Source organism: Lucilia sericata, unplaced genomic scaffold (assembly GCF_015586225.1).
Source record: "Lucilia sericata isolate MDLA Ls3-8-SP2 unplaced genomic scaffold, ASM1558622v1 Contig000044F_arrow, whole genome shotgun sequence".
Classification (NCBI taxonomy): domain Eukaryota; kingdom Metazoa; phylum Arthropoda; class Insecta; order Diptera; family Calliphoridae; genus Lucilia; species Lucilia sericata.
Window position 1 is genome coordinate 244,601 of NW_023994082.1, and position 17,900 is coordinate 262,500.

Below are 17,900 nucleotides of genomic sequence, written 5' to 3' on the forward strand. Positions count from 1 at the left end.
GGGACAACGGACTAGAAAATGATTAGGCCTATTAATCACAAAAATTGCCTCCTTAATGTATATGTAGACATATATTCCAAATGATTTATATGTAACAGGGGCGCCTAAGGTAAGCGATTCTGTCACTTTTGAAGCTATAATCACAAAGTAACTGTGCACAAAATATCCTTGAATGGTATTTCAAAGATTTATATCTCAAATATTTACAATACTACTTAAAAACAGTTTGCAAACGTTTTGAGAGCTTAGGAACATATGACAACATGGGCATTATATTCGGATATATAGTATTGTAGTAAATTTGTATTAAACCCAGAAAAGTAATCATAGGATTTAATAAGGACCCTAAACATACATGAATGTATTTGGGTAATGGGTAAAAAAAAAAAATCATATCAATTTTACTCAATTAACAAATTATGGATAAAACAAATAGGAAACGTTTAAATATATTTATTTGGAAGTATTCAGTTCCAAGAAAATTAAGATATTTTGCCAGAATACAATTATATATTACTTATACACATTCCTTGATTTCCTATTAATTTAAGAACAAATTTATGTAAAATAAATGTAATCAGATTACTAAATAAAATGTAATAATAAAAAATAGACAAAAAATTTAAATAATCTCTGTATAAACATGCATACATTTTAATATGTCACAAAATATTAAGCTTCTTCAAAATTTAGCATATATAAGTAAACATTCTGTTGCTTTTTTTGCGGTTTACATAAAAAATTATTCAAACATGAATAAAAACTTACAAAAAAAAAACCTTCATAAAAAATTTGACAAGCAGAAAGTAAGAACACATTTCTTCGAAAAGGAAACGAAAATCCTTCTTTAAAAAAAAGAAATTTCTATATACATATAAATAGAAAAAATGTCATATTTTTAGTCTGATGGTCACATAATATCCAACACATAATTGAGAATGAAAACAAAAAAGTGGCAGTCGTGTGACAGTTTTTTATAACAGCTGTAATATTAAGAAAAAAGTCTTAAGCCAAAAAAATGCTTAAAAATAATACAAAAATATAAACTGAAAAACATAAATTTCTTTTTTTTAAATAATGTTTAGCATGAACAATTTTATTAGTAGAAAATAAATGTTATGTGCTTGTTTATAAAGTTTTGGTCTCTTTCCGTTTTCTTTTGGGATTTTAAGTGCTCGTGATATAATATTTTATTTGGGGATAATAATTTAATATTATGTTGTTAAGGAAATTTTCAACTTTTTCATACATATTTTTTATTCTTAAATAAAATGTAAAAAAAAATATTAAAAAATTTAATTTAATAATATTTTATTTATAATAGGATATTAAACACTAACACTTTTGTTAAATATTTAATTCCATTATATTGTACTTATTTACTCTTTTTGCATGTGTTTATGTACGTATGAGTAGTTTTTAATAGATGCAAATAAATGTTGCTCATACGTAAGGTCTATCGCTGTATGTGAATTACAAAAAGCAAGTCTGAAAGAAATATTTGCAAAAAATTTTTATAATGTGGGGTTAAAAAACAGATTTCTTATTCTCAAATACATTTTTCTTTTCTAATGATAACATACTCTTAGCCTCTACAATTATAACAAAATGAATGTAAGTTATTATAGGCCACTTAAAATTTAAGCTCTTTTTTTTTTTGTTTTCACAATTTTATGGCTGGTTTTAAAATATATATATCTTATTGTTATTTATGGCCAAATTAATACGGCATTTGTGGAAAGAACAACAAAAAAACGAAAGCAAACATATTTTTGCTACTTAAGAAAATAAAGATTTTAAGCTAAATTTTATATAAGCAAGAAAAATAAAATACCAAGAAATAAGAGATACAATAGTAGGGCAAATAAAAAAGATAGCTCTAACACACAATTTCCGACTAAAACAAACTCAGTTGAATATAAATCAAAATGTAGCATATTGCAGGAAATTACTTAAGAGGTAAATAAAACATAAATTACCAAGAATTACATGAAAAAAAAAATTAACAAACAATACTTACATACACATATATATTAACAGATTTAAACATTCAAATTCAGATTTCAGATACAGAGATACAAACATAAACACTTAAACAAATAAAAACCAAAACAACAATCTTCCAAATAAATAAAACAAAACAACAGCTAACAAACCAACGGACAGACAGACAGTTATACACCAGTAAAAACACTAGTACAATTAGATGAATATAAATTTTTGATAAATCTAAGCTTTTTAACTTTTTGTCAAAACAGACAGTAAGACAAAGTAGAAATGTTGCTTTAAACGTGGAGGTATGGAGAAGAGGTAATGAATGAAGCAAAAGGTTTGGTAATAATTTTGAGATAAGAATGACAACACAAAAGCCTTAATAAAGGAGATATATACCAAAAAATATGAAACTACAATTAACTTAAAAGTAATTTCAAATCTGAACTGATATTTACCGATTTAAGGTCCTTAAACTACCAGCCCTCGTTCATATACAATTATAACAAAGTATAATGAATCTGTGCTTTGCAAAAGCACATAAACAAGTAAAATCGTGATTATAATGCTAATATACAACACACCAACACAAACAACTCAACCCACACTTAAATAGACAGAAAGATATAAATAAACAATTGTATAAAATATGCTAAAAGGACACAAAAGAACAATGTTTATATACCTTGGTGCAAGAATGTTTGTATATTTATATGTACTAAGTATGTACTTGCAACAATGCTGTTGCTTTAGTTAAGTTGTGTTAGTATTTGTATTGTCTCTGAAAACAAAGGTGTAACCATATTTAAAATTTTGTTTTATTTTTTACATACTTCACGATTGTGAGAAGGGTTTATATAAGTTTGTCATTCCGTTTGTAATATAACAAATACTCGTAGATATTGAAGCCGATTTAGCGATGTGTTGTTGAAGTAAAAACCACAGATATCTTCGAGATTCAAGCTTTACATGGTGCTATTATAAGTTTACAAAACGGTTATCATGTAAAACGAGGGAAAGGTGTATTTTAATCTTTTTCCACTATACACATTACTGACCAGACAAAGAAATAATTTCGAGCATTTTACTACTCTGTGGCGATTAAAATACAGCTTATGCTTTCAACACACCCACACACACATTTACCAAATAATGTAAAATTTACAAATGATAAAGTCCCCTTCACACAGAGAGAGTTATATAAAGTTACTCGCTGTATGTATTTGTAACTTAAACAATAAAAACCAAATGTATATGTGTCTGTGCGAGGAAAAGCCTACATTAAATTAAGTGTCTTGTACATTCACCTAAATTGCACTAAATAAAGTGAAAATAATTTATTTTAGACAAAGAAACGACTGGAAAAAAATTATATAGTATAAAAAATCTCTGTTAACATTTAAGACAACATGGCATGTTTATAATAAAGTACTATTTTATATGCGAAATTCCCCCATTCTTGTTAAATGTAGACAAATACTTATAGAAACAAATGTATAAAATGTACATAAACAGTTAAATATCAGGTCTGTGCTAAATTGTTTGTATTTTACTACAAATAGCTAGTAATACATCTTAGAAAATGATTTTAAATGCTTAACCCAAAAGTGGTAAGATTGTAACAAAAGTTCGATGTAGGAAAATGAGACTTGTTATTATTTTGTGTTATAATTATAAAAGTAATTCTCATGAAGCAAGTATTTATACTTTCTATATATAAACTACATACTAGGAATATCAAAGAGATAGTATACGTACTTAAGTTTCTACTTCGGTTCCAGTTCAGTTCTAGATCAGAAATAGCTCAGTTTTGGTTCAGTTTGGTTTAGTTCTAGTTCAGTTCTATTTTAGTTCTAGAACTGTTCTAGTTCAGTTCTAGTTCAGTTCTAGTTCAGTTCTAGTTCAGTTCTAGTTCAGTTCTAGTTCAGTTCTAGTTCAGTTCTAGTTCAGTTCTAGTTCAGTTCTAGTTCAGTTCTAGTTCAGTTCTAGTTCAGTTCTAGTTCAGTTCTAGTTCAGTTCTAGTTCAGTTCTAGTTCAGTTCTAGTTCAGTTCTAGTTCAGTTCTAGTTCAGTTCTAGTTCAGTTCTAGTTCAGTTCTAGTTCAGTTCTAGTTCAGTTCTAGTTCAGTTCTAATTCAGTTCTAGTTCAGTTCTAGTTCAGTTCTAGTTCAGTTCTAGTTCAGTTCTAGTTCAGTTCTAGTTCAGTTCTAGTTCAGTTCTAGTTCAGTTCTAGTTCAGTTCTAGTTCAGTTCTAGTTCAGTTCTAGTTCAGTTCTAGTTCAGTTCTAGTTCAGTTCTAGTTCAGTTCTAGTTCAGTTCTAGTTCAGTTCTAGTTCAGTTCTAGTTCAGTTCTAGTTCAGTTCTAGTTCAGTTCTAGTTCAGTTCTAGTTCAGTTCTAGTTCAGTTCTAGTTCAGTTCTAGTTCAGTTCTAGTTCAGTTCTAGTTCAGTTCTAGTTCAGTTCTAGTTCAGTTCTAGTTCAGTTCTAGTTCAGTTCTAGTTCAGTTCTAGTTCAGTTCTAGTTCAGTTCTAGTTCAGTTCTAGTTCAGTTCTAGTTCAGTTCTAGTTCAGTTCTAGTTCAGTTCTAGTTCAGTTCTAGTTCAGTTCTAGTTCAGTTCTAGTTCAGTTCTAGTTCAGTTCTAGTTCAGTTCTAGTTCAGTTCTAGTTCAGTTCTAGTTCAGTTCTAGTTCAGTTCTAGTTCAGTTCTAGTTCAGTTCTAGTTCAGTTCTAGTTCAGTTCTAGTTCAGTTCTAGTTCAGTTCTAGTTCAGTTCTAGTTCAGTTCTAGTTCAGTTCTAGTTCAGTTCTAGTTCAGTTCTAGTTCAGTTCTAGTTCAGTTCTAGTTCAGTTCTAGTTCAGTTCTAGTTCAGTTCTAGTTCAGTTCTAGTTCAGTTCTAGTTCAGTTCTAGTTCAGTTCTAGTTCAGTTCTAGTTCAGTTCTAGTTCAGTTCTAGTTCAGTTCTAGTTCAGTTCTAGTTCAGTTCTAGTTCAGTTCTAGTTCAGTTCTAGTTCAGTTCTAAGTTCTAGTTCAGTTCTAGTTCAGTTCTAGTTCAGTTCTAGTTCAGTTCTAGTTCAGTTCGTTCAGTTCTAGTTCAGTTCTAGTTCAGTTCTAGTTCAGTTCTAGTTCAGTTCTAGTTCAGTTCTAGTTCAGTTCTAGTTCAGTTCTAGTTCAGTTCTAGTTCAGTTCTAGTTCAGTTCTAGTTCAGTTCTAGTTCAGTTCTAGTTCAGTTCTAGTTCAGTTCTAGTTCAGTTCTAGTTCAGTTCTAGTTCAGTTCTAGTTCAGTTCTAGTTCAGTTCTAGTTCAGTTCTAGTTCAGTTCTAGTTCAGTTCTAGTTCAGTTCTAGTTCAGTTCTAGTTCAGTTCTAGTTCAGTTCTAGTTCAGTTCTAGTTCAGTTCTAGTTCAGTTCTAGTTCAGTTCTAGTTCAGTTCTAGTTCAGTTCTAGTTCAGTTCTAGTTCAGTTCTAGTTCAGTTTTCTAGTTCTAGTTCAGTTCTTCTAGTTCAGTTCTAGTTCAGTTCTAGTTCAGTTCTCTAGTTCAGTTCTAGTTCAGTTCTAGTTCAGTTCTAGTTCAGTTCTAGTTCAGTTCTAGTTCAGTTCTAGTTCAGTTCTAGTTCAGTTCTAGTTCAGTTCTAGTTCAGTTCTAGTTCAGTTCTAGTTCAGTTCTAGTTCAGTTCTAGTTCAGTTCTAGTTCAGTTCTAGTTCAGTTCTAGTTCAGTTCTAGTTCAGTTCTAGTTCAGTTCTAGTTCAGTTCTAGTTCAGTTCTAGTTCAGTTCTAGTTCAGTTCTAGTTCAGTTCTAGTTCAGTTCTAGTTCAGTTCTAGTTCAGTTCTAGTTCAGTTCTAGTTCAGTTCTAGTTCAGTTCTAGTTCAGTTCTAGTTCAGTTCTAGTTCAGTTCTAGTTCAGTTCTAGTTCAGTTCTAGTTCAGTTCTAGTTCAGTTCTAGTTCAGTTCTAGTTCAGTTCTAGTTCAGTTCTAGTTCAGTTCTAGTTCAGTTCTAGTTCAGTTCTAGTTCAGTTCTAGTTCAGTTCTAGTTCAGTTCTAGTTCAGTTCTAGTTCAGTTCTAGTTCAGTTCTAGTTCAGTTCTAGTTCAGTTCTAGTTCAGTTCTAGTTCAGTTCTAGTTCAGTTCTAGTTCAGTTCTAGTTCAGTTGTTCTAGTTCAGTTCTAGTTCAGTTCTAGTTCAGTTCTAGTTCAGTTCTAGTTCAGTTCTAGTTCAGTTCTAGTTCAGTTCTAGTTCAGTTCTAGTTCAGTTCTAGTTCAGTTCTAGTTCAGTTCTAGTTCAGTTCTAGTTCAGTTCTAGTTCAGTTCTAGTTCAGTTCTAGTTCAGTTCTAGTCAGTTCTAGTTCAGTTCTAGTTCAGTTCTAGTTCAGTTCTAGTTCAGTTCTAGTTCAGTTCTAGTTCAGTTCTAGTTCAGTTCTAGTTCAGTTCTAGTTCAGTTCTAGTTCAGTTCTAGTTCAGTTCTAGTTCAGTTCTAGTTCAGTTCTAGTTCAGTTCTAGTTCAGTTCTAGTTCAGTTCTAGTTCAGTTCTAGTTCAGTTCTAGTTCAGTTCTAGTTCAGTTCTAGTTCAGTTCTAGTTCAGTTCTAGTTCAGTTCTAGTTCAGTTCTAGTTCAGTTCTAGTTCAGTTCTAGTTCAGTTCTAGTTCAGTTCTAGTTCAGTTCTAGTTCAGTTCTAGTTCAGTTCTAGTTCAGTTCTAGTTCAGTTCTAGTTCAGTTTTAGTTCAGTTCTAGTTCAGTTCTAGTTCAGTTCTAGTTCAGTTCTAGTTCAGTTCTAGTTCAGTTCTAATTCAGTTCTAGTTCAGTTCTAGTTCAGTTCTAGTTCAGTTCTAATTCAGTTCTAGTTCAGTTCTAGTTCAGTTCTAGTTCAGTTCTAGTTCAGTTCTAGTTCAGTTCTAGTTCAGTTCTAGTTCAGTTCTAGTTCAGTTCTAGTTCAGTTCTAGTTCAGTTCTAGTTCAGTTCTAGTTCAGTTCTAGTTCAGTTCTAGTTCAGTTCTAGTTCAGTTCTAGTTCAGTTCTAGTTCTTTTTGAATTTCTTAAACCCGTTTTAAAGGTTAAACTAATGCTAGCAATTGTTTGTAGTTTTTCTTCATTATTATTTAATGATTCTTAATGAAACAAAAAACATATCGTCGAGTTGATATTAGCAACCTACACCACAACCTGCCAAGAAAAATATTTGTGAATTTGTGGAACATACTAAAATACGTAAATAAGTAACTACCCAGTAGTTTTTGGTGATTGACCCGAAATAGTTATTTATTAATATACTTGAACAATGATGGTGCAAAAGAAATACATCCTAGACGTTTAATACAACATTCTACCAAAATTAAAGCATAAGTCCGATAAGTAATTATTTTTAAATTAGAAAAAAATATATACATATATGTAAATATACATGCGCTACTTGTCCTTCCCTCCAATCTGCAGAGTTTTCTTAAGCAAATAAAAGGAAATTTTAAATGTTAAGTATGCGTACGACAAATGAAATACGATTTTACTTAATTAAGTTTTCGCAGTGATATCTTTCTGTCTGTCTGTCTGTCTGTCTATCTATCTGTGTAAAATAGTGTTTTTCTGACAACAAAATATTTTAAAAGAAAAAAAAATATAAATAAAACATAAGATAACTCAACTAATAAAATAAACTGTTAAATTTGTTGAAAAAAATAAATAAAACAAATGCTCTTATAAAATTTTCCTTTAAAATCCCTTGAAATAAAATTTCATTTAAATTTTATTTTTTATGCATTAAAAGCAAAATGGTTGCTTTTTATACACACTTTACTGTAATACTTTAACAAACAATCCTTCATTCACATTTTATGCGTTTTTTTACAAATTAAGGCCTCTTTTATTTTAACCATGAACAGCAGCAAAATATATATTACAATTTTTATGATACAAAAAAACAGTAGAAAAGAGAAAAAAGACAAAAAAGGGAAAAATATAAGAAAAAAATAAATAAAATAAAAATTATGTTAAGTGTAACCAAATAAAAATCTGTCTACTCAGCTTTCTATATTTGATTACCATTGTTACAATTTCATATTGTATTTTTTTTTTGTAGACATTATTTTTCTTCAACTTATGTTTTGCTGTTTCTAAGAAACCTTTCACTTAATGCGCATTTATTAACAGTTATGGTCAATGTAATAGCATTTAGATTTCAAAAAAGTTGGGTACTTTTTAGAGCTAAGGGAATTTATGTGAATTAGATAAACTACATTAAAATTTCAGATTTATTTCATATATGCTTTATTTCTGTCCCATAGTGCACAAAAACTTGTTATTGAAATATTGTAAAGATTTTTATTAAATATTTATTTATTTAAACTATTAGTTTAGTCATTACGTCTGTACACCTGTTGTCCATCCATGAAACCTTATGCTTAGAATCAGTCCAATATTTAAATTTTGCACTTTAATTTCACTTAATTACAAACACAGCCGCTAGTCTTTTATTCCTAACTGTATAGAAATTTTCCTTTATTTATATATTTTTTTGTTAATCTTGAAATGTTATTTCAAGTGGCTGCGTTTGTTTATGACATTTTCTTATTATCATCATCATCTTGGTAAAGTCTTACAATAATCATCATAATCTTTAGCTTGAGCTTGTACAATTTAAACATTTCTACAAATACATACATAGTATATACGAATACAGACTTTTGTATGTATGTTTGTAAACGTCTTCAATATAAATCTACAATCTTACCATCATTTTCAACTCCTTCATTTGATTTGATTTTACTTTTTCGTTAGCATTTTATATGTTTTCCACACTTAAGTAGTTGTTTTTATGTTTCAAAAAAAGAGTGTTTGTATGTATTTGTTTCTCTAATGCTAAGAAGGGGTTAAATGAAACAAGATACAAAAATATGTATTGCTGAAGAAAAGAACCCCATAATATTATTGATTTGCCAATAATGTTGGCAATAAAAATAAATACAAATAAATAAATAAACAAATAAAAATGGTAGGTTTTCTTTGCTAAAAATAAATATTATTTGTTTAAACGGCACATAAAATGCTGCACGGGTTATAAATTTGAAAAAAAAAAAAAACGTTATATAGGTATTGGTGATTTTTTGATCTTTGCTGCGAAGTGAAGAGATAAGATAATAAAATTTATTAAAGTCCTTGAAAATAAAAGTGAAAACTCAAGGTTATCTACTTGAAGAGGGGAACTAATAAAATTAGTTAACTATAAGCAATTTTTATTATTACTATAAAATTTGTCTTTTGTGGATATTTATATTGTTAGAAAGTTGTTAAAAATTTATATTTTTCTTGAAGTTAATAAAACTGCGGGGAATTATTATTAATTGTTACAATATATTAATTTTTATACTCACCATCAAAAAAGATGGGGGTATACTGATTTTGTTATTCCATTTGTAACACATCGAAATATTGGTCATAGACTCATAAAAGTATTTATGTATATTCTGGGTCCTTATTAAATTCTAAGATGTAAAAGCCATGTCCGTCCGTCTGTCTCTTGAAATCGCGATAGGGACCACACGTTAAGAGCTAGGCAGTTTAAATTTTGCATAAATATTTTCCATAGATAAGGTTTGGCATTGAAAATGGGCAATATCTGTTCACGTTTTCGGATAGCCCTCTTACAAGCGGGCCCGCAAAAAACTATTTTAGAAGAACGGGTATAGCGATGAAATTCAACATAAATAAGTTGCATACGAGCCAAATTCTAACAAATTTTTTAAGGATCCATCCATAATTGACCCTACCCGCCTTATAAGGTCCTCTTCAGAAAATGACTTTAACGCTCATTACTGGCCTAAAAATTCTAGTACAGCGATGAAAATAAGTAAGTTTCTTACGAGCTACAACATCTATACCAATTTTGAGGATCGGCCCAAAAATGACCCTACCCCCCATATATGGTTACCTTCACAAAATTACTATAACGCCCACTACTGGCTAAAAAGTAGCGATAACTTTTGACACAAGTAAGTTCCCCCGAGACAAAATCTCTCTACTAAATTTAGTGAGGATCATTTCATAATTGACCCTACCGCTCAACAAAGTCTCCTTTAGAAAATGACTTTAACACTCACTACTGGCTAAAAAAAATACGAGTATAGCAATAAAATTTGACACAAGTAAATTATTCGCAAGCCAAAATCTCTCTACCATGGATCGGTCCATAATTGATCTTACCCCCATATGATGTCCACTTCAGAAAATGACTTTAACGATCATTACTGGCTTAAAACGACGAATAAAGCGATGAAATTCCATACACGTAAGTTGTATATGACCCAAAATCTTTCTACTAGATTTAGTGAGGATCGGTCCGATGAAAACCGATTTTCTAAAGAGGGTTTTGTCAAATGAAATCAGTTCCTAATTGGACCATATCAAATACTATAAGGAAATGTAGGGCATAAAGGAAGTTCAAGCTAATTTCTGAGGAGGAATTCATTTGGTGGCTCAATCTCGATCATAACGAAAATCGGCAGTGTCATAAAGTTTTATATAAAACGGTTTAATGGGAGGCTAGGTGAAATAAAGGACCAAATTCAATAATTTCAAAATATCTTCCACTTCTACAAATGGAAAGACAAACGTATATTTTTACCCCCTATCTCCACTGATGGAGGTTATAAAAAAATTAATATCATTTATTAAATCAAAACTATTCCATTAATTTCTTTTAAATTTGTTTTCTTCTCTTTTTAGATCCCCCCAAAAAAGGCGGCAACAACAAAACACACTAATGGCCTTAATGATTTGTTGAAAGAAACTAGAATGAAAATAAAAGAGAAACAGCTAGATACCAAATTGATTTCATTCATTTCATGAAAACTTCAGGAAATATAATATAAACCCCAAAAATAAACAAATGGTTTACCAACAAAGCAGAGGCAAAAATAAAACAGGAATATTAACAAACATATAGATAAGAAGAACATAGAGTAAAATTTTGGAAACAAAAAAACAATTGGCGCTTATATGGGGCAGAAAAAAAACTAAAGATTTAGGAGCCAGCTGGAGAAGACAAAAAAATATGCTGACGTCAACCCAAATAATGAAGACAGAGGAATAAACAACAAAAAAGACGAAAAACTAAAACTTGAAGTTAATAAAAAGCAGAAAATAAAATCAACTTAGTAAAGAAGAAAACAACAAAAAAGTATTATAAAACAGGATACATATAAAACAAAAAATACAAATTCGAAAAAAAAGACAAGCAGACGCCTTTATAAACGACAACATTGTGGTGTAGGGTTTGAAAGAACAGAATAATAAAATTTCCCAAAGCAAAAAAACTGGTGCGTAATATGAGCTTAAATGACAGTTTAAAAAATTAAAACTAGAGATACAAAAAAAAAAAAAAAAAGAAACACGAGAAAGGCATCAAATCCTTAGACAAGAACTTCTAAAGTATTTTTGTTTATTGCTGCCTTTCAATATGATTGTCATTTCTAGCAGTCTTTAAAACCCAAAACTGCCTAAAAGGGATTAGACTTAAGAGATATATGAAAAAGAAAAGAAACTTAAAGTGATAGTTGCACTTATTACATATTTAAATTCATTATCTTGTCACTAGATGGCATTAATGTTGTTTAACTGGCCTATAACAAACGATTTTTTATGCTTTAAATTTGAATTTTCAAAAGGATTCAACGTAATTTTTTGACACCCTTATATAAACACAATAGCAAAATTTACAAAATTTTATAAAACTGAAATTGGAAGAGCTACTAATTAGAAATAAACAAAACGAGTTATCAAGAAACAAAAATGCCTTGTTTAAGCCGTAAATCAATAGTGTTAGTAATCTGCTATACATTGTTGTTAAACTGTGTTCTCATCCAAGGCGTAGAAGGCTGTCCAGCTGAAGTGTGCATATGCAAATGGAAGGGTGGCAAACAGACCGTAGAATGCGGTGGTCAATCTCTGCCCAATATACCCGAAGGCATGGATCCGGGTACACAAGTATTAAACTTTAGTGGCAATTCCCTGCAGGTTTTGCAAAGTGAACGTTTTTTACGCATGGACTTACTAAACTTACAGAAAATATATCTATCCCGCAATCAGTTAATTAGAATACACGAAAAGGCTTTTAGGGGTTTAACAAATCTAGTTGAATTAGATTTGTCCGAGAACTCCTTGCAGCACATACCCTCAGAAACCTTTCAGGACTACAGTTCATTGATGAGACTTACTTTGAGTGGTAATCCTATAAGAGAACTGAAAACAGCTGCCTTTAGATATCTGTCATTTCTCACCACCTTGGAATTAAGTAACTGCCAAATTGAAAGAATAGAAAATGAGGCCTTTGTGGGCATGGATAATTTGGAATGGCTTAGATTAGATGGTAATCGCATTAGTTATATACAAGGTAATCATATACTGCCAAAGTCGCTGCACGGCATAAGCCTACAAAGTAATCGCTGGACTTGTGATTGTCGTTTGTTGGACTTGCACTCTTGGCTTAATAATTATAATACACCTCAAACAGAAGAACCTAAATGTGTGGAGCCTCCTCGTCTTAAGGGGCAAGTTATAAAATCGTTAAAACGTGAAGAATTTGCCTGCCTACCAGAAGTTTCACCTCAGTCTACTTACACTGAGGTATCAGAGGGTCGTAATCTTACCATATCATGTGTGGTGAGGGCCATACCAGAACCTAAAGTATTATGGCTATTTAATGGTCAAGTTATGTCCAATGACAGCTTTGTAGATAACATGCATATGCTGTACTACATCGATGAGTCCTCAACTACCTCAGAGGAGAAAAGAAGTGAAATTTTTATTTACAATGTTGGTATAGAGGACAATGGTACCTTTTCGTGTGTGGGACAAAATATTGCGGGCACCACCTTTAGCAATTACACCATAAGGGTCATGATCAAGGAACCGCCCGTGGTTAATGAGGTATCCTTTCCCCAGAACTATATGAACTATATAGTGGCAAGTTCTGCCGGTGGTGGTATTATTTTTGTACTTATATTAGCCTTCATTATTATACAATGTAAAAAGCGTCAAACTCCAGTTAAACGTAAAAAGTGTCCCTCCTCGGGTGTTACATCTGTGAATGGCAATAACACCTCTTCTTCAGATGGTTCATCCAACAATGACAATGGCCTTATGAAGTGTTCTTCCATTATAAATGACAATGATAGTTTAAATGGCAATTCCGGTCTAATGCTAGGACAATGCGATACCTTAACACCTACTAAACTCACCAAGGAGAATGGTGTCATATTAGGCAATCAAATAAAGCAGAATATAATGCTGTACAATCCTTTAGACAGTTCTACACAAACATTGCAACTAAGTGTTAATATGGCACAAGCCTCAGCTTTAAATTCGGCTACCCCACCACCACCGCCACAATCACTAATGGTTAATCCCGCCTTAAGCTCTACTCTGGCTTATTGTTCACCACCCTCGTCACTACGCAACTATGCGGAAAAGAATCCAGATTTAGTTAACGATGCCGAATCGGGCTATAAACATAAACTAAAAACTTCATCCTCTCTAGATGCTGGCGGCTCAGAATATGATAGTCAAAGTGATTGTCAAAATCCTGTGCAATATGATCAGTATTATCAGCTGTCAGCGCCACAATTCGGTTCACAAATCCTAAGGCCTAATACGGCGGCCGCCATGGCCTCATCGAGATTTGGTGGCATGACAACATTACCAAGAGGCATGCAGCTGAAAACAGTGATGAATTCAATACCCACTCATCCAGTTGATGTGCATTTAAATCCTGTTTGTTTTTTGGGTCAGGATGGCTTTGCCTACGATTACACAAATGCTCATCTGCAACAATCACCACAACAGCCTCCATCACATCATCACTTAATGCAACAGCAATCAGCAGCTCAACAACAGCAGCAACAACAACAACAGGCAAATATTCAACAACAGCAACAACAAAATTTTTATCGTACCTTGCCACACAATAGAGCGCACAAGCAGCAACAGTTTGCCAATGCAAATAACAATAATGGTATGCGATATAGTTTAGAGGCAGAATTTCTGCAGCAACGTTCAGGAACGCCAACATCCTATGACAAATACAACATACCAAATGTACGTTTTACTGCTGAGGGATATCCACAAACTCATTTAGTGCAGTATCCTTCACCTCCGGAGGGTTACAAAAGTAATACAGATCAACAACAACAGCAACAACAAATGCATCAGCAGCAACAACAATGGCCACCTTGTCTGCCGGGCTATCATGCCCAGCCCATACACTATACACCCACCATAATGGGTATGTTAAGTCCACAGCAGCAACAACAACAGCAGCAACCACTTACCTCTATAAATACTACAACACCGTTAACTACCAATACACCCCCAGTAACGACCATGTCATCGGCATCATCACAAACCAATATGGATGCACAAAGAAAAAGATGTGCGGTAGCACAGGCTGATTCTTCAACCATACCAGAATGTGATGAAACGGATATATCACCAACTACATCATCACTTACAGTTAGTGTAACACAACAACAGCAATTGCAGCAGCAACAATCTCAACAGGAAACAACATCTTGTTCTCTTAACTCAACAGAAAAAAATACTAAAGCACGACATTTAAATGGTCCACTTGCCGACAGTCCCGATGAGGGCTACGTGGGAGACAGTCATGAAACGGCAGTGACGACAACATCGTCGGCTCCATCACAGGAAATATGACAACAGCCATCACGTTTGCTTAAAGTAAATGGTTCAATAGGATCTACTCTTAACACCACCCTTACTACTAACACCACCTCAAAATCATCATCATCAGCAGCCTCACCTACCAACTCGAGTAGTTTTTCACATAATAATAGTGCCACCACACCTGCCTCTAACCACCTGAAAGCAACAACGCTATCATCCAGCAGAAATGCATCAAATTCACTTTCCGACGATTCAGTGGCGTTGTAAGCTTACTCTGTGCGTGTATTGTATTAAGAGTTTTTAATTTATGTTTAAGGGTTTTTTTCTTCGATTTTCTTTTGGTATCTATTTTAAAGTTGAAAGTGAAAAAATTATAAGAAGAGTAATAAGTAAAAGTTTTAGTTAATTAAGAAAATTGTTACCTTTTTGTGGGGGTAATGAAAACGACTTTAATTGCCTCAAAATAGAAATGTAAAGTCTAAATGAAAATTAAAGTGCAGTTTTTATTAATAATAATTTCTTTTAAATTAAATTTCTTTTTACAGGAGAAGCTCAGTGGTCAGTCTGTTGAATAAGGGTTATGGTTTAATTACTATTAAGTAGTTCTTTGAATATTTCAATATGATTCTGATAAAAGGTTAATGTTATACATTTTTTAATTTCTTTACTTGTGTGCCAAGGCTTTACATAAGTTTGTTTGCTTACGCGTCTATTTGTAGGTAATTTGAGAGCAATTTTTAAAGGTCTCTGATATTTACGGTATCAGCACCGTTTATCATTATATCGAATACGTTTCCGAAAGTTTTGCTCCAAGATCCATACTTTTGACATTCCGATATTTATGGACCAGCAAGATCGGTTCATAAATATCGGAAATACTTAATTAAGAAATAATTGATATAACACCGTCTTTTCAAGTGATAATTTTCTCAGATATTCTAATTTTGTATGGGAGGTGCCACGTCCACTATTCCTAGGTCACCTATTTTGCACCAAAATGTTCATATGGATGTAAAATTTGTCCATAAAAAATTTGAGAACTCTAGATTTTGCAGTTTCTGAGATACGCGATATTTTAACTTATTTTATAAGTGGGTGTAACTCCTCCCCTACTTGAATTTTGTATATAGTTCTTCCTGAGAAACAGGAAGACACTGCGTGAATATTTTTGTTTCATTACTTATACAACATTGCCAACGTGATGGTATTACATCCCTAAGGTACACAGAACTCTTATCTGATGGGGAGACAATTTTGTTCATATTTAGTGACGCTAAAAAAGAAGCTTCAGCACAACTCCTAAATGTAAAAAGTATGATTTTTTCAACGAGGAGCTTAAAGAACTCAAAAATAGGATATGCATTAGGGTGGACCCAAAATCGAAAATGTTGTTGTGCCTAGTTCATTCTATGATACCATTTCTCGTCCTAGCGTTAATGAACTGGATCGATAATTCTTACCAAGAAAATCTTTACAATCAAATCAATGTTTTTTTCTGTTTTTCAAAATTTCATCTGTTTTATTTATTTTATTGAAATTTATTTTATTGAAATTTTCAAGAAATCATTTCTACTCAATATTGTGTTAGTTATTTGATTAAGATCTACATAAGATGTATATCATAAGCTTTTCATTGGTATATACCTCTTTATGATTTGATTAGATTTCATTGTATATCAGTTTAACTGAAATACTAATGAAAAAATTTTCTTTGGAGAGTTGAGAAATGATGCCTTAGAATGAACCAGGCTTCCATGTTCAGTTAGAACATCAATACCTTATTCTTTCTCCCTACACAAAGGGGCCACCCTAATGCACATAATACTTACTATATAAAAGGTAACAATTTTATTTTCATACTGAATTTATTGTCTTTTTTTCATAGGAAAAAACTATACGATTCTCTTTTATCTGTCGTAGTCATAACAAAAGATGTTAACATTTAAATTAATAAAAAAAATATTTAAAACAAAAAAAGACCCTCAAGACTTATAAATTTAGTTTTTACTTTTAATAAACGAGATATAAACAGAATTTTTAATACAAAAAGTAAAAATATAAGAACTACATACATGAAATAGCACTAAATAAATGAAGACAAAAACAAATATGAAAAAAGTTGTAGAATTTATATAGAAATTAATAAAAATAAACTGTTTTGAATTTAAGATTACAAAATTTCAACAAAATAAATTCAAAACTAAACATTCAATGAAAACTACATTATAAAATTACTATACTTAATGATTAATTGTAAACATACATACATATTTATAGACTTTTAGACGCACCCAAAATGCAATGTAATGTATACCAGAAAAAAAATTTGTAATTGATTTTTTATTTTATTTTAAAGACTAGAAATATAATTGTACTTAATAAGGTTGTATATAATAGATTTAAGTTAACCCTATAATTTAGTTAGGTAGTACTAATTTTATTATTGCAGTCTGATTTTAATTTTATACTTTTATTCATATACTTTAAAAAGTTTCTGTTATAGGAGTTAAACATATACAATAATAGATCGATCGTCATGCAATTAGTTTTTTGTTTATGTCAAATTTCAATACCAAAATACTTGTTTTGGGAAGCTAAGTTCGATTTTATAATTTCTGAAGATAAAACAAGCTTTTACACCTATTATACCCTATACCACCATAGTGGGGAGGGCATTATGAGTTTTTGCTGATGTTTGTAACACCCAAATTAAAATATATATACCCGTCCTTTCGCCCGTCTGTCTGTGTGTCCATGTAAACCTTTTGCGCACTCTACAGGTCGTAGACTGTACTTAATAATTCTAGGAATTTTTGTGAAGATCGGGCATTATTTGACCCATATACAAAGTCCCCTGCTAAAAATTACTTGAATGTTCACAATTCATTTATAAGCACTAGTATCAAATAAGTTTTATATAAACATAAATTCCGATTATAAATTTTATAATGATCGGCCCAAGTTTTGCCCTAGCCCCCATATAACCGGACGTTCCGATTTGGGCCTTTTATATCTACGCCAATTATACTGCTATCTTCCCCAAAAATTGGCACAACTAAGTTTAATATAATCCTTAATAACACTGTCAATTTGAGTAATGATCGGGCCTCATTTGACCCTAGCCCACATACAAATTCCCCTTCAGAAAATGATTTGAACGTTCAAAATTCACTTGAAAAGACCAGTATCACGATGAAATTTTATAAGGCCGAACCTTATAAAATTTATCGATAATAAATTTTATAAGGTTCGGCCA

General features: G+C 31.6%; 1 protein-coding gene across 3 annotated transcripts in view; it reads left to right on the forward strand.

Moving 5' to 3' along the window:
* Positions 1-17,900, forward strand: part of LOC119614774 — a 169,410-nt gene that overhangs the window by 149,767 nt on the left and 1,743 nt on the right. For all 3 annotated transcript variants that reach the window (XM_037970897.1, XM_037970889.1, XM_037970884.1), the window contains exon 4: positions 10,688-17,900. This exon is cut by the window's right edge and continues 1,743 nt beyond it. In XM_037970897.1, coding sequence (XP_037826825.1) covers positions 11,753-14,674 — 2,922 coding nt within the window. In that variant the 5' untranslated portion in view covers positions 10,688-11,752 and the 3' untranslated portion in view covers positions 14,675-17,900. The remainder of the gene's footprint in view (positions 1-10,687) is intronic.